Source organism: Symphalangus syndactylus, chromosome 18, assembly GCF_028878055.3.
Source record: "Symphalangus syndactylus isolate Jambi chromosome 18, NHGRI_mSymSyn1-v2.1_pri, whole genome shotgun sequence".
Lineage (NCBI taxonomy): Eukaryota > Metazoa > Chordata > Mammalia > Primates > Hylobatidae > Symphalangus > Symphalangus syndactylus.
Genome location: NC_072440.2, coordinates 14,703,288 through 14,728,990, shown reverse-complemented (window position 1 = coordinate 14,728,990; position 25,703 = coordinate 14,703,288). Strand labels below are relative to the sequence as shown.

The 25,703-nt window shown below is 53.6% G+C and overlaps 1 protein-coding gene across 3 annotated transcripts in view; it reads right to left on the bottom strand.

Annotated features, from left to right (window-relative positions):
• Positions 1–19,860, bottom strand: part of PHF21B (PHD finger protein 21B) — a 126,272-nt gene extending 106,412 nt beyond the window's left edge. The window contains exons 1-2 of one of the 3 annotated variants that reach the window (XM_055252107.2): positions 19,368–19,860; positions 18,426–18,491 (exon numbers count right to left, since the gene is read on the bottom strand). In XM_055252107.2, the coding sequence (XP_055108082.1) occupies positions 18,426–18,491; positions 19,368–19,421 (120 nt within the window). In that variant the 5' untranslated portion in view covers positions 19,422–19,860. Of the gene's footprint in view, positions 1–18,425; positions 18,492–18,674; positions 18,784–19,367 lie in introns of those variants that run through there. The other 2 variants (XM_055252106.2, XM_055252108.2) reach the window with 2 other exon arrangements.
• Between the last annotated feature and the right edge of the window lie 5,843 nt (positions 19,861–25,703).

The window sequence follows — 25,703 nt, the reverse complement described above, 5'->3', positions numbered from 1 at the left end:
TAAGAGCTTTATTCACAACAGCCAAGGGGTGGAAGCAACGCAAACGTGCACTGATGGATGAATGGATAAACAGCCCGGAGTACATGCAAGCAGTGGAATATTGCACAGCCTGGAAAAAGGAAGGAAGTTCTCACACATGCTACAACATGCGTGAATTACGTTAAGTAAGAGTATATTATGCTAAGTGAAAAAGGCCAGTGGGAAAAAGATAAATTCAGTATATTATGCTAAGTGAAAAAAGCCAGTTGCACAAAGATAAATACTCTGTGATTCCACTTACATAAATAAGATGACGGCTACCAGGAGCCAGGGGAGGAGGGAATAGGAGTAATTGTTTAATGGGTACCAGGTTTCAGTTTGGGAAGACGAGGAAATCTGGAGATGGATGGTGGTGATGACTACACAGCATGAATGTATCTAATGTTGCTAAACTGGGCACTTAAAAACGGTGAAGATGGTAAGTTTTATGTTATGTCCATTTTGCTGCAATAAAAATTTGGATCAATGTTATTTAATAAAGCCAGGAGTGTGATGAGGAAAAAAGGCAGGAGTCGCTAACTGCATGGCCAGGGGGAGCCCTGAACCACCTTGGAAGGTGTAGCCACCAATGGTGGGCCCTGCTGCCGCGGCTCCTCCACACCTAGGCCTGTGAGGCGGGAATCAAAGCCCCGCCCTGCCCACCTTCCAGGGCTGTCACGAGCGTCCCGTCCACATCGGGCAGGGCAGTCTCCAAAACTGTCCAGAGAAATGCAACCTGGGCTTCAATCCAGGTTAGGGCATCCTTCAGTCATTAACACTAGTAATTTTAGCATTTGTGCACCAAGGGGATCAAGTTCAAATGAGGAAACCCTCCTTGAGAAGGCAAAAAAGCTGGATGTGCACGCTGTTAAGAATTCCCTAAAATGGGTAAAAGAAAAGGCAACCTGGCCACTCTACGGTGCGGTACAGAATCTCCCACCTCACAGGTGCTGGGTCCGTGCAAAGGGGAAGGGATTTCCAGTGCCTGGAAAACCCACTGTGTGCAGTGGTTCCTTCTTCAGTGACGTCAGCCAAACAGAACACAAACAACCAAGACGACAGGCAGACTTGTGACAGACGATCCCACTGAGCGTCCTCCCCCAGGGAAGGAGGCAGAGGATCACACAGCCTCGGCCCAGGAGACCCAAGGAGAGGCTGAGAACGGGGACGGGCCTGGCGTCCCCCTAGATGGTGAGTGATGCTGTGGTCCTCTCTGTGGGGCCAGGACATCCATGGAGGGGCAGTTCCTTACAGAGCTCGGGGGACCTTGGAGTGGTCACCCTGTGCCCAGCTCGGGGGCTCCTGTGGTGGCCACTGTCTCCACCTCTGTTTTGTTTCCGGTTGGCCTCCCTCCACTGGCCTGCTAGCCAGACCTGACTCTCAGCTCCGCTGGTCCGTCCAGCCCCATAAGCAGGACTCACCTGGGGACACGGGGGACAATGGCTGCCCTCACTCGCTTTAGAGGGTGAAGGGGCTGCTGAGAACTCTTGTCTTCACTTTCTTTGGTCTCTTTCAAAAACACATTTAGTAAATGAGTCAATTGTGTAACCTAAGAAACAGCTTTTTTAATGAAGCTGTTGGCTGGGTCACAAGATTTTGGGGGGCATTAAAGAAACCAGACCCGGACACTGGGGGAGAGCACTTGGCCAGGTCTCACCCCAGATGCAAACGTCCCTTCTCTTGACCAATGTAAGTGACGGGGAGTGCACTGCCTCAAGGGCAGACTGTTCTCTCAGTGCATTCTTAGATGTCCTCTAACTTCAGCAGAAATTCAGTTGTGTTAATCCCTTCTCTCCATGCCCTCTGAAGTTGCAGAAAGCACCATTCATGCCTCTGCCAGGGGAGGACCCTTGGAGTGTTTGAACAGAGGCCCCTTGAAGCCACTTTGCAGAGGCTGCCGCTGCCCAGGGATGCTGGGTGATGAAATGCGTGGGAGGAACTGACGGGGACAGAGTGCTGTGGCTGCACCGCAGCGTGGACGCACTCAATGCCAGGGTGACCACAGTGAGCCACTGATACTGGTGTCAGGGCTACCTGAGCCACCAGCCAGTATCCCAGGGCTGCCTTCCAAGTCCTGCTCCACCGCTGGCTGATGCCAAGCACAGCAGGCGACTGTCGAGTATGTCACCCACATCAAACCTTGGAAAACACTCTAAGAGGCAGGAGCGGAGCGAGGTGTGTCTTCCACATGCTGGACTGAATCTCGGTGTGTGCACGTGTGGGTGGCAGAGCCAGGGTCCCTACTAACTCAGCCTGAGGCCAGCTCTGGCTTTTGGCCGCCATCCTCCAAGGAAGAGCTCCAGCCCCACTTTCTGTGGACCGAACAGTGTGTAAAGCACCCAACACATAGTAGGCATAAGAATGTGGCCGGGCGCGGTGGCTCACACCTGTAATCCCAGCATTTTGGGAGGCCGAGGCAGGCGGATCACCTGAGGTCCAGAGTTCGAGACCAGCCTGACCAACATGGGGAAACCCCGTCTCTACTAAAAATACAAACTTAGCCGGGCGTGGTGGCGCATGCCTGTAATCCCAGCTACTCCGGAGGCTGAGGCAGGAGAATAGCTTGAACCCAGGAGGCGGAGGTTGCTGTGAGCCGAGATCGCGCCATTGCACTCCAGCCTGGGCAACAAGAGCGAAACTCCATCTCAAAAAAAAAAAAAAAAAAAAAAAAGAATGAGTGATGTGGCGGGGTGGGGAACAGGAGGACGGGAGTGGCGACCTAACGCTGACCCCACAGACAGGCTCTCGGGACCCTACCCGGCCTGCTCACACGATCCTGTCGGCCTCATCTCAGCTCTCCCTGGTTTTCTCCATTTCAGCCTTGCAACCCCGCTATAAAGCAGGCAGTAGAGCCTCGTCCCCATTTTACAGATGCAGGGACTGACTCAGAAACAGCTGAGCTTTTACCCAAATCCACCAAGTCCAACACGGCATGGGACTCTGCATCCTCACGCTTGGTCTGAAGGGACACCTCCACTCTGCCACTCCCTGAGATGCCAGGGACCACAAGGCGTCAGGTACGGGGAGGAGCCACGTGAACCTGAAATGCCACATCCACGAGCGGCATCTCAGGGTGGGGCCGGCATCTCGATGGGATTCCTGGCAGGACTCGCTGGCTGGGCAGTCTGGGCTCCATTCTGGCTGGGACACAGTTTAACATATAGACAATACAGAGACACTGAGCCCAGACCAAGCCGGTTCACACTCCAGCTTCAGAGATAAGCCCCCAGGTGAGTCATCACACCCCACCCAGCCTCAGTGTCCCCTCCGGTAAAAGGGGGATCGCAGCAGGCCTCTGTGTTGTGGGACGTAAAGGCAGCAGAGGCCTGTCCACACTCACACACCACAGCGGCACCGGCTCCAGCTCCATCCTCCCATCCGCAAGGGCTCTCCCACCGCCTAGAGGATGGGGAGGCTGAACCAGACCCCAGCTTCCCGGTCAACCAGAGAACAGGCCACAGCCAAGAACAGCGAGTCCAGAACCACCCCCACACATGGCAATGTGCAGTTTACACACACATGCTTCTCCGCAAGGCAGTTAATCCCCATCACAGGCTTGGAGACAGGGGCCTTCATTTTAGCCACTTTGCAGATGAGAAAAATCGAGGCCCGTGGAGATGAGCAACTTGGACTCCTTACTTTCCTGCAGGCCAACCAGCAACAAGGAAGCTGTGTGTGCACCCAGGAGAATGCACATCCCTATTCAGGTCGACTGTGCTTCTAAAGCATCCTTTCCTTGCCACTGGATGAGAACAAATCAGGGTGAAACTTTCAGCTGGCTGGTTTTCAAAACTACCCACACAAACTAATATCAAACCTTCTGCCTGTGAAGAGCCACAAACTAGAGTAAATGATGCACCCCAGCTTTTCTGAGATGGTCCTGATTTCAAATATTCAAACCACCTGCCCAGTCACAGTTTCAGAAAATCCTGCCATCCCACCGCTCAGGATGGTGCACGGGTTCTTAGTTTGTCCATCTCAGCTCCTGGCTGTGAGAGAAGGACAGGGAGCAGACCCACGTACTGAGCCAAAGGCACCTGCTGCTGGGTCTGCCCGGGGTATCCCCGCAACTTGAATCTGAGGTAGGCAGGACTAGCTTCAGCTGGCGGAGGTACTGGGTTGAAGAGTGTCCCCCCTAAATTTCAGATCCTTCTGAACCTTGGAACATGACCTTATCTGGAAATAGGGTCATTACAGATGTAATTAGTTAGCTGAGGTCATTGTGCCTTAGGGTGAACCCTAAATCCCATGACTGGCAAGCTTATAAGACAAGGAGAAAAGACTCCCAGACAGACCCCGAGGTAAGACGGCCAGGTGCAGACGGAGGCAGAGACTGGAGGGCTGTGTCTTCAAGCCAAGGACTGCCAGGAGCCGCCAGAGGCTGGCAGAAGCAAGAGAGGGGCCTCCCCTCGAGCCTCCGGAGGGAGTGCGGCCCTGCTGACACTTTCCTTTCAGACTTCTGGCCTCCAGAACTGTGCGAGAATGAATTCTGTTAGTTTACACTGCCCAGCTCGTGGGGATCAGTTACGGCAGCTACAGGACACTCACACAGCAGAGAAGAAAGCTAAGGCTCAGAGAGAAAAGTAACCGGCTACAACCCCCGGGCTCACAACAGCTGAGCCCAGCTGGACTGGGCAGCCTGGCCCAGTGCTTCAGACCTACTTTCCTCCCCTGGCACCCACTTCATCTCATCAACACTCCCCCACCCCCGCTTACATACAGGCTGCTGATTACGATGAAAGATGTGCCAATGTCCCCACTTCCGCAGTATCCAAATTAGTGTCATTACAGAAAAGAAGTCCAGATAAAAATACCCAAACTTGGGGAGCGCCAGGGCGAGAATCAGCAGACCTGCACGGCAGCCTGCAGTGGTGGCATCTGAACTCACAGCAGCTCAGGCCGAGAGGCCGCCCACCGCCCACCCCTCCAGCTCGTACTGGTACTCGCCAGCCAGGTCCCCGGCTCTCAGAGCTGTGTTTGCCTTTTTCATCAACTAAACAAAGCTGCAGAGGTGCAAACACTGCCTTGGGGAAGCGGGTGGGTACATCCCTCCCTCCAGTCACCAAGGTTGTGGGGAGGTGTGGGGGGGATGAATTACTGTACAGCAAGTCCAGCTGCACCAGGATGTAATAAAATGTGTTGCTAAGATACAAGTGCCACAGAAGTTCATTAAAGGACACTTTCAACCAAGCTGCCAGACTCTTCTCCCTTCAAAGCCGCTTCTTTGGTACCGTCCCTAGTGCTTATAATTAGATCCACAATATGAGAGGCTGCGTTCCCCATTCAAGTCCACTCAGCAGAACACGTTAATAAAATAACTCCAACGAGGCAGTGGCTGGGGCTGGAGTGTGTAGGGGGCTGGGGGACGAGTCTATTTACAGAAATGCATTTGTGTTCCACTTACTTATCTAAATGAGAGATAAACACCCATAAGAGTCCCGAGGCACTCTGGTTGTGTGATCGGCTCCTCCCCTCCCAGGAGTTTGGGGCTCACTCTGGGACCGCAGAATCGCTAAACCTTGGGAGCTTGGACCATTGTAGAACCCAGGTCTTGAATCTCAGGAATCACCAACACAGACTCTTTGCATCTTAGGATGCTAAGGTTCTAGAATCTTCGGCGCGTCGAGTCTGACTCAGTCACTGCATTTAGCACTCGGTATGTCGGCACCTCCCAAGATGTTGAGTGGAGACAGAGATGAGGGAGGGAGGAAATTACTAGATGACCCCCCGCCCCCCACCTCCACCCCCCCATCCCCCCACGTGACAGAGCTATCCAGGGGAAAGACAGACTGTCCCTGAGGTCAGGGTGACTGCCCACCTCCACCGGGCCCCGGACGATGCAGAGGAAGGAGCCAGGTGTTGAGGGCACAGCGGAGGGGACGTGGCAAGGGGCTCAAAGATGGTCGCAGAGGGGACAGTCACCTCTATCTGCAGGGGTGTCCCTTCTGGCCGGGGATATGTGGAAAGGCTGTATTGCCCATATCCAAACATCACACTTCATTTCTGGCTTCTCTTGAAAAACCCAAGCAAGGAGCCAGCGGCACAGGGCCCACGCCACATGACAACGGGGGGTGCTGGGCCAGCTGAGGGGCTCGGTCTCTCCAGCGCCCAGCCCTCAGCAGGACCACTCGCCAGCCCACGGCTTCAGAGTCTGCAATCCCTGCCGAGGTTGGGAACCTCAGGTTGTAATTACACAGCCGGAGAGTCCCTGATGAGTCTCAAGATTTCTGAATCACAGAATCTCAGTGTCAGGGAGCATCAGCCAGGCTTCCCCGTACAACTGCTGGTTGGTGCCGCTTCTCCTTCACTGATTGAGAGGTGGTTTGGCAGACGAAGGCCTTAAACAACCAGTTCTAGCCCCAGACAGCTCTCATCATCAGGGAATTCCTCCAGACTGGGGGCAGAAATCAGCTTTCACCTAACTTCCAATCTGTGGTCAACATTCTGCCCCATGAAAGGGCTGCTCCCTCTCAAACACTCAGGCCAGGTGGTGATTCAAAGGCTGAGGTCAGTCACACCGAGAGGAAGGGTCCCTACCCCGTTTGACTCTCTGATCTCCTCTAGACCACTCTCTAAAGCTGCCACCTGTCCTACACACACACACACACACACACGCATACATGCATACACACATGCATACATGCATACACACATGCACACATATACACATGCATGCAAACACACACAAACACCCACATGCACAGAGATCCACACATGTGCATGCACAAGCACACACACACATGCATACATGCAGACACACACAAGCATACACAAACGTGTGCACACACGCATACACACAAATGCGCGCGCACACACACACGCATGTGCACATCCCTTCCCCCACTCTACTTTTCACCAGAGCACCTGCCACCTTCCGACCCACTCCATATGTCATGCATTATGTTTCTCATTGATTACCTGTCTCCCCCCCGAGTCTCTGAGCACCACAAGGGCCTGTTCTGCCCACTGCTCACGAGCCTGTTAACGGGGCCCTCCCTGCTGAGCATCCTCATCTGGTCACACCCCGGAGAATACGCAAAAAGGCTTCAGACACAGAGAGCTCCACTACCCTCGTCCCCTCCAGTCCCTTATGCTGAAGGTCCTGGGCCACTGAGTCCCAGCTCCTGCTTGGAGATGGCAGCCACAGGTGGCTCCTGGCAACTTTCCCTTGACATGCCCACTTCTGCCACTTCCCCATGCCTATGGCTGGAATCACCTGGAGGGCTCTGGCCTCAGTCCACGATGGCCCCAGTAACTGTTCTGTCACCTCTCCTTCCAAGCTCTTGGGGGGACCTTCTTGCAATGGCTGCAGGGAGGTGGAAGTGCGCAATGTGGGCAAACAGAGCCTTGCATTCAATGGGGCTGTCAACCTGGAGTTTAACAAATAATTCCGGCATTTATTTGTGGTGCATTTATTACCACTGAGATGCATTAATCACAGACTAGACTAGTATCGCTGATTGTAGGAAATGCTACCTGTCACTTTGTGAGCTGCATCTCACATTAAATTCTGGATCATAGTCTCTATTATGTATATATTTTTAATTACATTTTCAAGTTCATTTACATGTGCAGATTGGCTTTCCGCCTGAATGACATCAAAGAGAAACACTTCTCCCTCTCTTTCTCTCCCTTCCCCTCCTCTCCTGCCTCATTCCAGCCCTTTTCTTTTTCCTGGGGTACAAAGCCTCTCCCCAAATTGACTACAGCTTCACCCAGGGGCGGCCTCCTCAGGGAGGTCCCAACAGACTCCTCTGCTGCCTCCACTCGAGAGGCCCGCCCTTTCAAATTGCCATCTCTCAGCTCCTTTCCTATTCTGGGGAATAACTCTTCCCTAACAAGCCCACAGCTGGCCCCTACCCTCAAGTGTAGACTCTGAAAACAGAAATGTGCAAACTTGGGCTAGGTGATGGCTGCAGGGACTCCTGATTCTCCAGGGACACAGAAGGTGAAGAAACTTGCCCATATCTGGAGATCTGCAGCCAATCTGATTTAATGTTTCATTGTATGGACCATTCTGGAACACACTGTGCCCTGCCAAAGCTGCCTGTCTCTTACTTGTGCAATTCAGAAGTCAACTACTTGGAGAGTCTAGCAATCGTTCTCAAAACACCTGGGTGTCCTGAGGGTCCTTTCTTGGCAGTCCTGTTGTCCACACATAAGGTCATCCATACAGGACCCAGCAAGTCTCACATACAGGCTGCCCTCTGGGGCCAGCGGCTTCAGAAAGAAAACTCTGGTGAAGTAGATTTAATTCTGGAAACAAACACAATAGGTTTCTCACATGGGCAAAGCGCAGTGATCAGAAGACCTGGAGTCACAGGGGCCCGATCTTGTTCCTGGGTGCAATCCCCAACCCCCGCCGGGGCTTCAGTTTCCCTCGGGTAAGATGAGGGGCTTGGCCGAGGTGCTCCCCTTGGTTCTCACATCCTATGCTTTTAGCTTCAGCCATAAGCCATCAGGCCAAGGCGGGGGACATGTCCCCTCAATTTCCACAGACTCCCAAGTCAGGGGCCGAATCCCAGCTCTGGGTACACCCGTCCAAAGACCAAAAGCAACTCAGAAGTTTCTGTATCAGCAAAAAGCCACAGACGCCTCCCTGCTTTTCTATGGCAATAACATCTTTGGGGTCCTGCTGGCTGTTTCTTGTATTATTGTTAATAAAATAGTACTGACAACAGCTCTCTCTACTCAACTCCTGGCTGCACCTCGGGAATTGTGCCCGGTGCGTATAATGCTCGCCCCATTCGTCCCTGGGACATCGCTGCCAGAGGGGCTACAACACCCCCACTTTGAGACCAGGACCCAGCCTGGCCCGCCCCTCCCAACCCTCTTCAGGAAGAAGGTTCGACACAACCCTGGGCAAAAAAATAAAAATCCCACACGGATACCCTCCTTTCTGCCATATTTTAAGAAGACCAGCACAAGTGCCAAGCCAAAGTAAAAAACCGTATAGTACGGCCCAATCAGAGCCGCCAAGGGATGCCCGCTCTTGGCAGTCAGGGACTGTAACCAGAGCGAAGCTGCACCAGCAATTTCTCCCCACACTGGGATTGCTACTACCGAACAGGAAGTCACCACCAAAAACAACACAGAACAATCTTCAGAAAGCATATTTGTTCCTTCAGAGAATAGAGACCATTTCAAAATGAGATGTCTCTCCACCTTAAAGTATAAAATAACAACATCAATAATAAGAAGAAGGAGAACAGAACGCAAGCCAGAGAGAGAGAGGAAGAGGAAACCCCCTAGCTGCGAAGGGCTTGGCTTTTGCGCTGCAGACTCTCCGCAACCCCGCAATCCTCGCCGAGTCCCCGGCCAGCCACACACTCCCCGGTGCTAAGCCAACAGCCAGGCTCCTGGGAGATGCAGGGACCAGACCCAGACCCAGACCCCAGGAAGCTTCCATGACTTCTATTTCAGAGCGAAAGTCCCACTCGCGGTCACCAGGACGGTTACTAACTTGCTGGGGATCATCTCCAACATCGTAACTCCACTTATTTTTATCTGACCGTGTGCCCTGGAGTAACAGTCCACACCTCACTTTTCATATTGGTGCCATTACGCTGTCATTTCTCCCCCTACACGTGCCAGTGTTGGGGTTAAGGTCACGAAGCTGGGCACCCAATGGCCCAGAACTGGACCATGGCTTCTCTACTCACCAGGTGTGTGATCTCAACAAGGCCCTCAACCTCTCTGGGCCGAGCCAGTCCACAGAGAGAACCAGAAGGCACCTGCTCAGAGCCAGCGCCCCACAGGAACACCAGGACGCGTCAGGACACGTCATCAGTCCCACTAGGTGAGAACTTCCTGTGGGCCCAGAGCTTAATGCCCCTCTCACTAATCCTGTGGCCTCTCGAAGATTGTTTCTTGAGTGGTCACCGAGTGCCAGGCACTGTGCTGCCTGGCTGGCCATGAACTATTATTAATCCCCTTTTATAACTACGGAACCAGAGCCTCCAAAGCAGCGAAGCTTGCCCCAAGCGGAAGAGCCGGCAAAGGATGGACCTGGGATTGGAACTCCAGTCTGTCTAGGTTTAAAGCCTGCACTGTAAACTGCTTTGTCACACGCCTCTCGGAGACAAAGTTAAAAGCCTTCTAAGCAGTACTCGGGAGGGAAATCGGGGGGCAGGTCCTCCAAGGATGGGCCACCGGACACCCTCAAAGCTCCTGAACCCCCTAGAGGTGACCAGAGCCTCCCCGAGACGCTGCCCCATATCAAGAGCCTTGGCTGCTGAAGAAGGAGTGTGGCGCCCTCAGGACCAGCAGTGTGTACGCAGATGGGGCAAGTAGCAGCCTCGTGTGTTCACTGCTCACACAAGTGAAATCAAAGACACAGCCCATGATTCGGTTCCTGAAGAGACAAAGGCGTTGGAGGAAAAACTTGCTAAATCACAAGGCTAATCATCATAGCCAGCAGCTCTAATGAGGCATCATGGGACTACCAAAGTTATTATCAGAGTCATTTCATTGAAAAAATTCAAAGTTAATTGAAATCAATTGTACAGTTCCGACGGCAGGTGTTTTAAGACTCTAAGATATCAAAGCGGACTCTTTGGAGTGGCTGATGCAGGCGGCGTAGTCAGCATAGTGGTTGTCAACCTTTACGGGGGCAAAAAGCAACATGACACTCTCGCACGGAAAGATCGCCTCCCCAACGGGGACAAGCAACAAGACAAAAGTGCCCAGGTCGATCCCGGGCAGGGGGGTGGTTCCTGTGTTTCAAATCAGCCCTCATCTCTAGTAACAGACCCACATTTGACACCTTCACGTTGCAGTCTAAATGCACTTTCATATCTGCTGATTTCATCTCAATCACCAAGTGAGTGGGTCTTATTCCCATCTCCACTTAACAGCTGGCAAACAGAGCTTGCTCAGAGAGGCAGAATGGCTTGCCCAAGGTTGCTCAGCCCAGACGCGGGAAGCTAGGCCATGAATCCCCGTGTGCTGACTTTGGGGCCCCTGCTCTTCTGGCTACATCACCTTTTACTCTACACCATGGGAGACCAGCTGGAGATGAGCAGGAGGCTAACACGAAGGCACTCCGGGCTAGGGAGCAGGGTTGACAATTCCATTCATGGCGGTCCCAAGTGGCTCAACCTTGGAAAGCTGCCCTCCTCCGATCTGTCCTGAAGATTCACCAGCCCAATCCGACCCAAGTCCCAGGATTATCCTAACAATCAAATAAAAAGACATTGATCAAGGAGGACAGAGGAGGTGCGTTGAAGAGAGTGCCACAGCCAGCCACGGCAGCGAGTGTGCAATCTGCCACCACCTTCTCTACCAGTGCAAATGTCACCTCCCTGGAGCTGTCCCCACACCCCTCAGCACAGCACATCGTCCCATCTGCTGCCTGGGTGAGCCTGGTGGCCAGACACCTCACACAAATACCTCACTGGGCCTCGAAAGGTGACTGTGGACACACCTGCCTCCCCAACTGCATGTGAAAACAGCTGTGAGCTGTGGGCTTTCATCAAGTGAACATCCTCTGCATGTGTAAAGCCTTATAGAGTGAGATGTCACCATCACTCACAACATACTGCTCCACCGCCACTTCCATATCCCCAATAATTTCTGGTGGAAACTCCTTTCATATTCGTGGAATTAATCTGAGCTGTTCCCAAGAGACCTCCACAATACCATGTCAGGTGTGAAAAGCAGGTCTGGGAATAGTGATGCCTGGTGCATGGACTTGTGTGAGAAGGTGTTTACCCAACATCACAGACGCATCTGCAGACACCTCCGACGAGCACACCTCGAGGCCACCGATGAGCACACCTCGAGGCCACCGCTGCTCTCGCTCAAGGATACAGTGGGGCAGGAAGAAGTGAGATCCGTGCTTTACGATATTCAAACTTGTACTGCCATTTTCCCGATGAGCACTGTTGCTTTTCTAAGAAAAACCTTTAAAAAGTAGAATTCTTCTTCATCTCCTAAATGTTGCCAAAATGACAGAATGCTGATCACCACCTTCCTTAGTAAAATTTACTTCAGCAGAATGTTAATTATTTTCCTGACTTCAAAAACAAATCCTTCCTCTCATTTAAGTAACCGACAAAATAACTATTTTACACGCATTACATAGGCTTTACGTGTATACTGTTGTATTGACATTTATCAACATACAAATATTTGTCATTATATTATACGTTACATGTGGCCAAGAAAATTAAATCAATAGGAATCAAAATGTAACTGGCAAACATGTAACTATAAATTGCATTTATGTACATACACACACACACCACACGCACACAAACAACACACACACACACACACACACACACTTTTCTTCTTCAACTTAGCAGAGTTACCCACTCAATTGCCTTCTGGGGCTTCCAGAGGTGTCACCCACTAATTCTTTGGCTCTAAGAACCTCTGCTGAAGGCTGGGGGTCACCTGGAACCTCCACCCTCACAGCCTGGTTTATGTACTGGTCACCCAGGGCTCTGGGTCCAGCACCAGCCTCGTGCTCCCCACAACGATGGGGCCTGTCAAGAGGCTCCCCTACACAGGTGACAAACACCTAAGTATCTCATGCACTTGGGGAACCCAGGCATCCTTTGCACTCCTCCCTTCTGACCTGCCCTCAGCGCCCCTGCACTCCTGCACACACCTTCCTGCCTCTTGCCCTAGAAGCCCTTGGGTACGGCAAGAGGCCATGGTATCAACTCTAGGCCCTCCGTCCCTGCATGTCACACCTTCTTACACTGGCCCCAGCTGGCCTTCTCTGCCCTCTCTCTCTCCTCCTCGTTCATGATTTTACTGCCAGAAAACTCAGCAGCGCCCTTACCTCCCACTGCAGGTTTCTCTGGGGCCATTTTCTCCCTGACAAGCTTGGCCGCCATCCCCGCCCATCCACTCCCCAGGAGGCGTTATGGACACATCTCCCAGGCAACCCCCTCCTGGAAGCCGTCCTCAGTTTCCAGGCCAGCAATGATGCAGGTGTTCCCGCAGCATGATTTTCACAGCCCTTTTCCAGAAGTTCCTTGAAACTGTTCTCCACACCTTACTCTTTTGTTGGGTTTGCAAGGGCAGGGAGCTTGCCTCATTCATCTCTGGGTACGCTCATTTCAACACACACGATTTCAAAATCTTCCCTTTGCTCCAGGCCTACTGCAGGCTACGGGCTCCCCTAGGACAGTTAACAAATCATTGCCAATCTTCACACCATCACTGCCCTGGGAATAGGCAGAAGGGAGCCCAGCAGGCACCCCTCAGGGAGCTTACAGTCTAGCACAGTAGCTGATCTAGGAAGATCTACACAAGCAAAGCTAAGAACGCCGCAGAGGCAGAAAAGCACTCCAGGTGTCTGTAGCTGCCCCGCAGAAGCATGGCGGAGCTTCTGGGGCAGAGGCCGAGCAGGTGGGCAGGGCCATCCCTGTGGCTCTGCAGGCCCCTGGGTTTCATCCCAAGAGCAAGGGGAAGCCACCAGAAGGTTGTGAGCCAGGGAGCACCGTGACCTCATTCATATTCTAAGACACTGACTCTGGGGAAGAATATACTAGAAGGGCCCAGAGTAGACGCAGCATGCCACTCACAATAGGAAAAGGTGGAAATAGGCCAAACGTCCACTCGTGGATGAACGCTTGGACAGAATGAGTTCTCTCTACATGGCGGGAAGTCCTGACATAAAAGCTAGTGAAGTGCTGATACGTGCTACAACTTGCACGGAGCCTGAATCATTAAGTGCAAAAGGCCAGTCACAAAAAGATGTAAATATATCTATTTCATATAAGTGGAATCATATTATATACATAGCACAATCATAGTATATAGTCATTTTATACACACACACACACACACACATATACACACATACATAGTATGATTCCATTCATACGAAAGCCCAGAACAGGCAACTCCAGAGACAGAGTAGATTAGTGGTTGCTTAAAGCTGGGGAAGCGGGAAAGGGGAGAGGGGAAGTGACAGCCAAAGGGTTTCTTTTATAGGCGATAAAAATATTCTAAAATGGATGGTAGTGAAGGCTGTACAGATCTGTGAATATACTGAAAACCACTGAATGGTACACTTTAAATGGGTGAATAGTGTATGTCAAGTATACCTCAATAAAGCAGTTTTGTTGTTGTTGTTTTTAAGTAGATGCAGTGAAGGGGCTATCACAATCTTCCAAGTAAGAGATGGTGGTGGGTGGGCACAGGGCGATGAAGAGATGGAGGGGTCCAGGAAACTCCAGCTGTGTGTGAGCGAGGTGTGAGAGGTGGGGGATGAAGGCCACACAGGTGGTAGCCAGGCTAACCAGGGGTGAAACCAGGCTTGGCCTTGCTGTCCCATTCCCACGATCTTCCCCTAGCAGTATTAAGTGTGGTGCTTTTGGAGTTGCACTGATTTTTTTCTGTAATGTATGATACTGTTTCAACAATGAGAACTGGCACTTTACCTCAGGGAGATTAAAATGCACCTTTCTGGAGGAGAGTAAGCTTGGGAGGAGAGTAAGCTTGGGAGGAGAGTTTGGAAAACAGAAAGTCCTGGTACCAAAGGACTGCAAACGATGTGGGGCGGGGCTGTGGATAACCCCCCAGCTTCATTCAGTGGCTGCTTCTAAGGTGGAATCCCCCAGTACTGGACACAGCTGGTAAGTCATGGTGAAGACACGTCTCAGCGCTGGGCGCACACACAACACCTTTCAAGACAACGTATTTTTACTGCTGCACTCAGGGACAGCCCCTCAGAACCCAGAGTTCATCAACTCCATGGACTCTTGGGATAGTGCACAAGGTCCCAAGCTCTCCTTTGGGGTCTTTCTCGTGAGACCACAGCAGCATGGACTGCGGGTCAAACAGAAGGCCCTTCCCAACCCGACTGTAAAGCTGCACCTACATGAAGTTCAGGTCTGGAGATGCCAGCTCACACATGGCATCTAAATGCTGTGCTCGGAACTCCGAAGAGGGGACCCCCACCCACCCAGTATTTACGCTGGGTCTGTAACTTACACAGAAGGACTTGTTGCTTGACAATTTAGATAAAAATGTTACTGCCTGTCTGCATGTGCTGCAAACTCATGGTGTAAACCACTGGAGCAGCTAATGGAGTCTTCACACATATCTTGTTAAAGAAGAGGGCCCTCCGCTATCGGAATCACAGCCCAGCAGCGAAGTGCAGCCACACCTGGGAAGGCAGCTTAACTGGCCTGGGCCAGGCCACAACTCATCAGATCTGAACAACTATCCTATGCCTCATTTTTTTTTTTTTAGTGGAAAATACGACTTCATTTTCAAATAGCAAGGTCCTATGTAAACTCACTTCCTGTTTATTCCCTAGTCCCCCAAAGGTAGGACAAAAACTAGACAATTACACAGAAAACGTATCTCTATCTACCCTGACCAATAAGCTATCTACCACTATGAGTCCTTTAAACACCTTTACACACTTGTCCATGTTTCTTAAAGTAACTGAGAAAAACATCGTGCTAAGGGCATTAATGAGAAATTCACGGTTGGGCCCTGAAAGACAGGATTCCGCTGCTGGCGTACTGCTAACAGACCTGGATAACGGGGTCATCTGTTCATTTTACTATCTAGTTCATCATCCACATGTGCACTTTTAATTGAAACTTAACCTTTATATCCGATGTTCCAGCACAAAAAACATCTCTGGAGGTGGAGATGGTATGAGCGTTTCCCTAAGCAACTCTCTAAAAGAATTCTACCTTTAATTTTCTATTGAGTTAAATAAACAAACTGTGACACTCTTGCCTTTTCATCTCCACTCCCCCATTTCGGCTCCTTCTGGGCAGGTTCTAGGGTGACCAAGCAGGGCCTCTTAAAACCCTAGTTCAGCCCAGAGTCACCTCCAAAGCCCTTGTTCATCGACCTTTCCCCAGCTAAGCTGCCAATCACCACCAAACTCTCCCAAGGAGAGGGAGAGGGGAGTAAATGTTAAGTCTACCCAACTCATTTCATAGGTGACCTCTGAAAGATTTCAACGCAGAGCCTGGTAAAGACAAGGCGGCTTTATTAACATGCTGAACGACGGCCGCAGCCCCCTCCCCTCCCTCTTTTATGAGCTCTTGTTATATAAAATGCCACAAAGGGAAATGGAAAAACAACACCCTTACAGTTAAAAACACAAGTTCCAATGGCCAGGCCACATCCTGGCTGCCTACCCGATGTTATGTTTAGTCATTTAAAAGGGAAACATTTCTAAAAGGCCGGAGAAAAAAAGTTTTCCTTGTTTTCTTTCTTTTTAAACACACACTCACACACACAAAAAGATGGAGGTCAGTTCGCTAGCAAGCCTCCTTCCCGGAGTTCAAATTTAAAGGCAAAGGCAGCCCGGAGTCGGAGAGCTCCTTCCCGAAGCTGCTGCAACCTTCAAACAGGATTTTCAAATGTTTCTTTCGGCTTATCTAAATTCCGGCATGACATAATAAATAGCGACTCATTTACTATCATCATAAAAATTTAAACAGCCTTGAAATAGTTGCTACAATACAGAAGAAATGATCAAACCTAAGCTCAGAAGAGTCATTCCAAATAGTAAAACTACTGCCACGCAGAAACATAAAGAGACATTGTTCCAATAAAAGCTCCTAGGTTATTGGATTTTTTTTTCCTCTCTCTCTCTTTTATATCTTCTACTAAGAGCGTACGAGTCAACAACTTGCCGTTTTACCCAGTGAAAAAAGGGTTTAGTAACCCTCAGCCATCACACTGGACCAGATCTGGTGGCGGATTTTTTTTTTTTTTTTTAAAGAAAGTATCTGATTTGATTCTACACAGTGATTAAACAGCTTTGTGCTCTGCGGAAAAGGGTCTTCCGACCCCTCCCCCTCCAAAAATGGCATCAAAGCAATCAAAATGGTAATGCCGGGCCTGGGTCCCCTCCCCCCGCCAACTCCCCGACTTCGCCGGGGCCGCGCGCCGGGCCCCCCTCCGGCGGGAATGGAAGCTTCCACTCCCGGCCGGGGGCGCGCGGCCGGGGACGGGGGGGCCGCGGCACCGACAAAAAGGGGTTAGTGCATTCGTCCCCAGCCTCCGGTCCAGCCCGGCGGCCCAGACCAGGCGCGGGCCCGCGGCACTGCCATCTTCCTTTCAGCAAGCCCGGCCCCCGCCCCCCCCCGCCACTCGCGCACGCCCCCTCCCATCACTTTTTAACTTTAAAGACTCGACACGAACGCCCGGCCTCCGAATTCTCTCTCGCCAGGGTCACCGGCAGCCGCCCCAACCTCGTCCACGTCTCTCCCCTACGCCAGGAAATCCCCCGGGGGAGGGGGCGTCCGATCGGGCGGCCCGGGCTGGGGTGGAAGCGCAGGGACCGGCCCGGGCGGGGGCGCGCGGGGGCGGGCCCGGAGCTGTCCAACTTTGGCGCTGGCGGCTGCGGCCGGCATTCCGAAGGAAGCGCGATCGATGGCCGGGGGCGCGGCGCGGGCGGGGGCGGGGCGCGCAGAGGGAAGGAGGGAGGGGGCAGCGGAGGGAGGGAGGGAGGGGGCAGCGGAGGGAGGGAGGGGCGCCACCGCCCCCGTCCCCGCCAGCGCGGTGCCCCCAGCACGCCATTGGCTGCGCCGCTCAAAGTTCTCGGCTCGGGGCTGCGTGGGGAAGGGGCGGGTGTGAGAGTGCGGGGAGGGGGCGCGGCGGGGGAGGGGCGGCGGGGGAGGGGCAGCGGGGGAGGGGCGGGAGCCAGGGGGCGGGGGCGCGCGGCCGGCCGGGCTCCGGCGGTGGCATCTGTTCGTGGTGCTGAAACCCCGAGCGCTGAGCTCAGCGCAACTAAGTCACAATGGACAACTTTTCCTCCCCGGAGAGGGCCCGGAGGGGGGTGGGCGGTCGCGCCTCCGACGCGTGGGAGCTTCTTAGGTGTCCCCAACTACACCTAACGCCCGGAGCCCAAAGTTGGAGCAGAACTGGGGGGTCCCGGGGACGCGTTTCTTTTGTTCCCCGGGAGCTGGCGTCAGGTTCCAAGAATAAAAAGTGAAGCTGGGGAAGTGGAAGATACGGGGCGGGGGGGGAGCCTCGAGGAATGATTTCAAAACGAGGTTTGCCACGGAACCCAGAAATCGCTTCCAACGAGTTTGGTGTCCAGGCCCCCACGGCAGCCCCCCTCCGCCCCCATGGCCGCCTCAGCGCAAAGCGGGGGACTCCGAGCCGGGAGAAATCGCCACGTTCCAAAAACATGTCCACCACCTCAAAATGGACGCCGGGCCGCGCGCTGCCTTTTAAGTGAGCTCCTCTCTTCGGCCCCCGCCGGGCCCGGCTCTCCCTGCCGCCTCCGAGAACCCGGCTCTTTCTTTCCAGGAAAGGGGAGGGGTGGGGAACTTTGAGAACTGGAGACAGACCCCTCTGGGAGTGTGAGCGTGCGTCGCCCAGGCTGGCACTTTTTAGGGCGCCGCCAAAGTGCCCAGCCACCCTCCCGCCCCATCCCAGGGGGGGGTCGCGATCCCCTCGCTTACTTGTTTGTCGCTGAGCGCGGCGATCCGCGGCTGCCTTTCGTGGAGCTGCTTCTTGAGGTCGCCGTTCTGTGGAAACACGGAGGAGCGGGCTCAGACAGGCCGCCCGGAGTCAGGTGCACCCCAGCCCCGCGGGCCGCGGCACCCCCCGCCCGGAGCCCCACGGGCGGAGCCGGCCGCAGCGCACCCCAAGTTTCCCGGGCCGCGTCCCGCACGCGCGGCGGCCGGGCAGTGCCGCGCGGGGCCGCTTACCTGTGGCTGCCGCCTCATCGGGGCAGCTCGAGGGCGGGGCGGGGGCCGAGGCCACCCGGCGGCGCGCCCCGAGCCGTGCAAGTTTGCAGGCCGGGGTGCGTGTGCGAGTGAGTGTGTGTGTGCCGGGGGAGGGGGGAGGAACAAAGAGCCAAGTAAACACGGCGAGTCCGTGTCGAGCAAAGCTCATAAATATTCAAGTCGCGTCCTAATCTCCCCAACACACACACGCGCACGCCGAGCCCCGCTCAGGCTCTGGCCGCCACGCCGCCGCTCGCCAGCAGCGATCGCCAAAACTACTTCTGCACACCGGGCAGGTTCGCTCGAGGCGCGGGGTCCCGAGGGGAGGCCGGAAGGGGGCCTGTTCGCACTCCCCTCCCCGGGGCCGGCTCACGAAGGGGCCCCCTCCAGGTACCCTCCCAGTCATGCAGACCCTACATCGCTTAAGAGAAGACTCCAGGCTCGGGTTCCACGCGCCCTCGATCCCCCAAACTGTGCAGGACAGCGCCAGGGGCAGGCGGAGGGGAGCCCAGAAGGGGGTCCGCGCGTGTGCTCACTCCCTCGTCCCCCGCCCCCGGGCAGGCTCCAGCCTGGAAGACCCAGAGACCGGGAAGAGAGGATGCTGGGCTCGGGTCCCCCGACACCCTCACCCCGCAACACACTCTCCGGCCCCGGGCCCGGCCCCCGGCCACCTACCTGGTGGCGCGCGAGTTCCACGGCGAGCGCCTCGGGCCGGCTCTGCAGCTCCATCCCGGCAACTTGGGCAGCACTTTGCGCTCACTTTGGCCCGGGCTCCCGGGAAGTTGCGCGGCTTCGCGGGGGCCAGAGCGGGCGCGGGCGGACGCGGCCTCCGGGCTGGGTTGGGGGGACACAAGCCCCCTCCCCCACGGCCGAAAGGGAAGGGGGCTGGCGAGGGGGAAGAAAGGCTTCCGGGCGCCGCGGCGCCGAGCCTGCGGCTGCACCAACTCCTCAGGCTGCCCGGCAAGTTGCGCCGGGTCCCCGGGCTGCCGGCGCGGCCCGGCGCATGGCCCCCCCGGCGCCGGGAGCCCCGCGCGCGCCCGCCCAGCCGCCGCCGCCGCCTCCCGCTTGAGCCTCCCGCGGGCAGGGACTATATTTCCTCCGGCGCGCGCGCCTGGATCTCGTTGGGCCTCGGCAAAGTTGTGCGTCGGCACGATGCTAATTCGGCAGTGCCCGGATGGAGCGGGCCGGGGCGGCGGGGGGCGGTGCCGGGACCCTCCGCCCGCCGCGCCCCGCCCCCGCCCCGCCTGCGCGTGCGCACTGCCGCCCGGCCACGGCCGGGCGCCCCGAGTGGAGAACAAAAGTGGCGGCGGACGGGGACTCACGCTCGCCGGCTCCGGGGACTGCTCGGGCCGGGCGCTCGGAGAGGGACGACCGCGGGGTCATCCTCTCCGTCCCCAGGCCCAGCCCCCCCTGCGCCGTGTAACGCCGGGTTCAGGACACTTTCCGCTGGGAGGCTGCGAGTCCGTGTTTCCATTTCTCCTCTCGCTGGTTCTCGGCTCCCTCCTTTCCCCCCTCCTCCGCCTGCCTCTGATATTTTATTTAAATTCTTCCGTCCCCTCCTGTCCATACCAGCGCCGCGACTTGGGGAATTAAATTAGTCGCGTCGCCACATTCCCCCGCCGCCTGATGGCCTCCGTGTTGTTTAAACAGCAAGAAGATTGATCTCTTGGCTCTTCCTTTAATGATTTTTTTTTACATGATTAAACTCTCAACAGATGTCACTGGACTTTTTAAGACTCTTGTGAAGAGTCGTAAACAGGCCGGGTCAATGCAACCTAAAACAATTATAACTACAGCTGCGGAGATCGCGTTTCAGAACCCCCAGCCGCGCAGCCAGGAGGTTAATGTCCCAGAGTCACTGTCACCACCTCGGGGCTGCCATCTTCATTCAGGTCGGAGTGCTGGGTGCCCTGTTGGCAGCAAACTGGCACGTTTGAAACACGCTGGGGAGAAAGGGTGCAATCATATGTCAAAGTAAACGTTTAAGCTGTTAAGTCGTTTTAACTTCAGATTCGTCTCCGGCAGCACAAAAAATACCCAAGCAGGCACCATCAACAAATGTCCCTTTTAACATATGCCAACAGGTCACACATTTCTTTTGTTGGCGGAAGTTATTGGAATTCCCCCTTTTCCTTCTTTTTTCTTCAAGTGAGGACCCCAGTGTTGTTCTGCTCTCTGTTAGGGAATTTGTAATAAATTAAGTGCTTGGGACCCCCAAACACAGATGGCCCCTCATCCCACAACCCAGCACCTCGCCTTCAGAGCACGACATAGTGAGACTCAGGATATGAGTAACTATGCAAAACACAGAGGGGCATGTAGATGACCCTTACCTTAACCCAAATTAGTTAACAGAAACTTGCAAACAGCGCTTTAAGACTACACAGGAGGCCGGCCGGGCGCGGTGGTTAACGCCTGTAATCCCAGTACTTTGGGAGGCCGAAGTGGGCAGATCACGAGGTCAGTTCGAGACCAGCCTGCCCAACAAAGTCTCGACTACAAATACAAAAAATTAGCCAGGCATGGTGGCGCAAGCCTGTAATCCCAGCTACTCGGGAGGCTGAGGAAGGAGAATTGCTTCAACCTGGGAGGCAGAGGTTGCAGTGAGCCAAGATTGCACCACTGCACTCCAGTCTGGGCAACAGAGCAAGACTCTATCTCAGAAAAGAAAAAACAAACAAACCGAAAAGACTGCACAGGAAGAGCCACTACCCTCTGGCCAGCATCTGCCTGAATCTGTGTGGGCCGAAGACGACCTGAATAACCTCTGTTGATTTAATTACGTAGGTTAATAATGTGGGTTACAGTAAGGATCATATACATGTCCCTCTGTTTTTTGCATACTTACTTCCTGTGTGAGTCTCATTCTGTCGTGCAGGCTAATGTGCAGTGGTGAAATCATAGCTCACCACTGCCTCCACCTCCCCTGCTCAAGCAATCCTCCCACCTCAGCCTCCCGAGTAGCTGGGACCACAGTCACACCATAAGCCAATACCGGTTAATGGGGATGCAAAACTAGCCTGTGTTTGAAGTGGTCGTGATCCCTTTGGTTTTGCCCCGAGCAGGGAGAAGCAAGTTTCCTCAAATGCAAAACAAAGAGGCTGACTCGGGGTGCACCAAGAGGTACCCACTCCTCCCACTTCTGGGTTTAGCCTGGGTCAGGGTGGTGGCCTCCCTCCTTAGTGCTTTTGCTGGGCTGAACACCAGCCCAGGAAAGTGGGCTGCCCTGGAGACCGGTGCTTGCAGAGCCAGAGAGAAAGCGTGCAGAAAGAGGATTCCTACTGTAATCTCTGCAAATGCCACTGGCTTCTTGGTAAAAATTCAGAGTAATTTTATCAGCCACATAGGGTAATTAAATCAACTGAGGATATTCAGGTCGTCTTCAGCCCACACAGACTCAGGCTGATGCTGGCCGGAGGATAGTGGCTCCGACTGTGGAATCTTAAAGCACTGTTTGCAACTTTCTGTTAACTAATTTGGGTTACAGTTATGTCTACCTGCCCCTCTGTTTTTTGCATAGTTACTGACTTCCTGAGTGAGTCTCTGTCATGCAAGCTGGTTCACAGTGGCTCAATCATTAGCTTACCACAGCTTCCACCTCCCATGCTCAAGCAATCCTCCCACCTCAGCCTCCCGAGTAGCTGGGACCACAGGCACACTACCAGCCACCAGACCCAGCTAATTTTTTTTTTTTTTTTAAAGAAATGGGGTCTCACTATGTAGCCCAGGCTGGTCTCGAACTCCTGGGCTCAAGCAATCCTCCTGCCTTGGCCTCCCAAAGTACTGGGATTACAGGCGTGAACCACCATGCACAGCCAAAGAGGAAGTTCTTATGAACTCCTGGAGTCCTGCACTCAACGCTGCAGACATGCATTTTCCTGAACACATGCTGTGCGCCAGGCCTCCCTTTGCCCATGCTGTCCCCTCTGTCTGGGATGCCCTTTCTCAGAACTCACCTTTTGAAAATCATTTGCATCCTCCAAGATTCACTCCGAGCGCCTTTTCTGGGAAAATTCCCGTATTTTCTATGCATAAGTTCTTTATCCCTCCTCCAGGACGCCCACAGCGATGATGGTGAGTGACAATGAAGAAGTCCCTTAGCAGACGGGGCATTCTGTCCCCTAATGAAGGCAATTGTTTTCTTCCCCATTGGAGCCGCAGCCAACTCCTGTGGGCAGAGCACGGTGTCCATGTGTTAAAGGAGTGCCCCGGAGTTCCTTGAGCTGAGTGGGTGCTTACTAGATGAATGAGTGAGCGAGGCAGTGAATGAATGAATGAATACTGAGAGATATATCCCATTTGGGGGAAGGTGGGCTGTTGGTAATGATCATAGAAATAAGCAGTATCTGCAACTAATCTCAACATCCACATTTCTCCTCACCTACATGATGGTCAAGTGGATGGGGTGGAGGGGCGTGGGGCTTGAAGGTCTGGGTTTGAGACTTGAGGCCACCCTTAACAGCCTCATGACCTAGGGCAGGTTACGGAAGCTCTCCTAGCCTTCTTTTCTTTGGACGTAAGGTGGGAATGTATCAAACTAACCACAGTTACTCCCAGATCAACTCTGCTCCTCCTGCCCCAGACCTTGGCCGCCTGCTCAGTGGAGAGCCTCGATCGCTGTCCATTGGTGGCTTGGCCTGCCTGAAGGTGAGGGCCAGCCTTCAGCCTGCCTCTGCAGCACGCCTGCAGTGGGAGAGTTTGTATTGGCTTCAGCACCCAGGTCCACTCCTATGGACCCATGGAGGAGTTGGCTGCACCCTGCTTTTCCAGTTTCTGACTGAAGTGTCCTGGGGCACGGATCTGGCCTCCAGTGGCCAAAGGCTCAACACAACTCAGAAATCCAGGGGGATTCATACTTCATGCAATGAACTTGGACCAGCTACAAACAGGATTCAGGAAGGAACCAGCAAACTAGTATCTCCCACTTCCTTGACTAGTTGGAGTGCCCCGGGACCCAGGGACCCCGACTGGCCTCCTGCAAAACAGCCCACACCACCAAGGAAATGGCGCTCTTTCATGCATTCTCCTGTGTATTTTAAAAAGCAGGCAGCCCGATAACCCATCACCTCAGTGCTGCTATCCCTCCTTCCTGGCCTTACTTCCCTTTCCCCCTCACTCTTGCTGTGCTGCTATTGCACCTCAAAATTTGTGTTTTCTGGCCAGGCATGGTGGCTCACGCCTGTAATCCCAGCACCTTGGGAAGCCGAGATGGGCGGATCATGAGGTCAGGAGATGGAGACCATCCTGGCTAACATGGTTAAACCCCGTCTCTACTAAAAATCCAAAAAGTAGCCAGGCATAGTGGCACATGCTTGTAGTCCCAGCTACTCGGGAGGCTGAGGCAGAAAAATCGCTTGAACCCAGGAGGCGGAGGTTGCAGTGAGCTGAGATCATGCCATTGCACACCAGCTTGGGTGACAGAGGGAGACTCCATCTCAAAAAAATAAATTAATTAATAAAATAAAATAAAATTGTGTTTTCTAAGGAGCCGGTGACTAAGATGCGGAATAGCTAAACTATCATCCCACAAGGTTCTCATGAGAATGTATGGGATACACTAGAAAGCACTAAAAATCCTAGTGAATATTCTCAGTCTAAAGAATTAGCCAGGCGCAGTGGCTCACGTCATCACGACACTTTGGGAGGCCAAGGTGGGCGGATCACTTGAGGTCAGGAGTTCGAGACTAGCCTGGCCAACATGGTAGAACCCCATCTCTACTAAAAATACAAAAATTAGCTGGGCGTGGTGGCACCCGCCTGTAGTCCCAGCTACTCTGGAGGTTAAGGCAGGAGAATCACTTGAACCGGGAGACAGAGGTTGCAGTGAGCCGAGATCAAGCCATTGCACTCCTGCCTGGGCAACGAGAGCAAAACTCCGTCTGAAAAAACACAATTTGTCTTCAGGCTGGGAGCGGTGGCTCCCGCCTGTAATCCCAGCACTTTGGGAAGCAGGCGGATCGCTTGAGCCCAGGAGTTTCAGACTGGTTTGGGCAGCATAATGACACCGTGTCTCTACCAAAAAAAAAAAAAAAAAATAGCTGGGTGTTACGGCACACACTTGTAGTCCCAGCTACTCAGGGGGCTGAAGTGGGAGGATCACCTGAGCCTGGGGAGGTCAAGGCTGCAGTGAGCCAGGGTCGCACCACTGCACTCCAGCCTGGGTGACAGAATGAGACCTTGTCAAAAAAAAAAAAAAGAGAGAATAGGTTTTCAGTTTCTCTCCGACATGAAGGAGTTATATAAAGGGCCAAGAAAAAGCAACATAGTATTTATTTATTTATTTATTTATGTATTTATTTTTGAGACGGAGTCTCACTCTGTGGCCCAGGCTAGAGTGCAGTGGCGTGATCTTGGCTCACTGCAACCTCTGCCTCCCAGGTTCAAGCGATTCTCATGCCTCAGCCTCCAAGTAGCTGGGATTACAGACACATGCCACCACACCCGACTAACTTTGTATTTTTTGTAGAGATGGGGTTTCACCATATTGGCAAGACTGGTCTCGAACTCCTAACCTCAGGTGATCCGTCTGCCTCGGCCTCCCAAAGTGCTGGGATCACAGGTATGAGCCACTGCACCCAGCCACAGTAAGCATTTAATGTGTACCTATAGTGTACCAGGCCTACCCCAGCTGGCAGGCGATGCACATTCCACTGGGTGTGTCCCGGGCCTTGGAGGCCATGGTGTAGCAAAAGATCTGACAGAGACAGCACAGACACGGGGGCCCTTTGTTAAACACAGAGCGAGAAAAATGACTGACAGGCAAAGGAAGGGTTAATTCTGAGAGGGGTGGTCTGAGAGGGGTTTCTCAAGAAGTAACTTGAGCAGAGCCTTGAGAAGGTAGTAATACTGTTTGTTCTGAGTTTTACCATCCACAGAGCTTTCTTCATACCTGTTGTCTCCTGACCTCGTTGAGTTCCGGGGTTAGGTCTGGTATCCCCATTTTACAGGTTAGAGGACTGAGGCTCAGGGCATTAGGTTACTTACAAGTCCTGTTGCCTGGAATTGGACCCA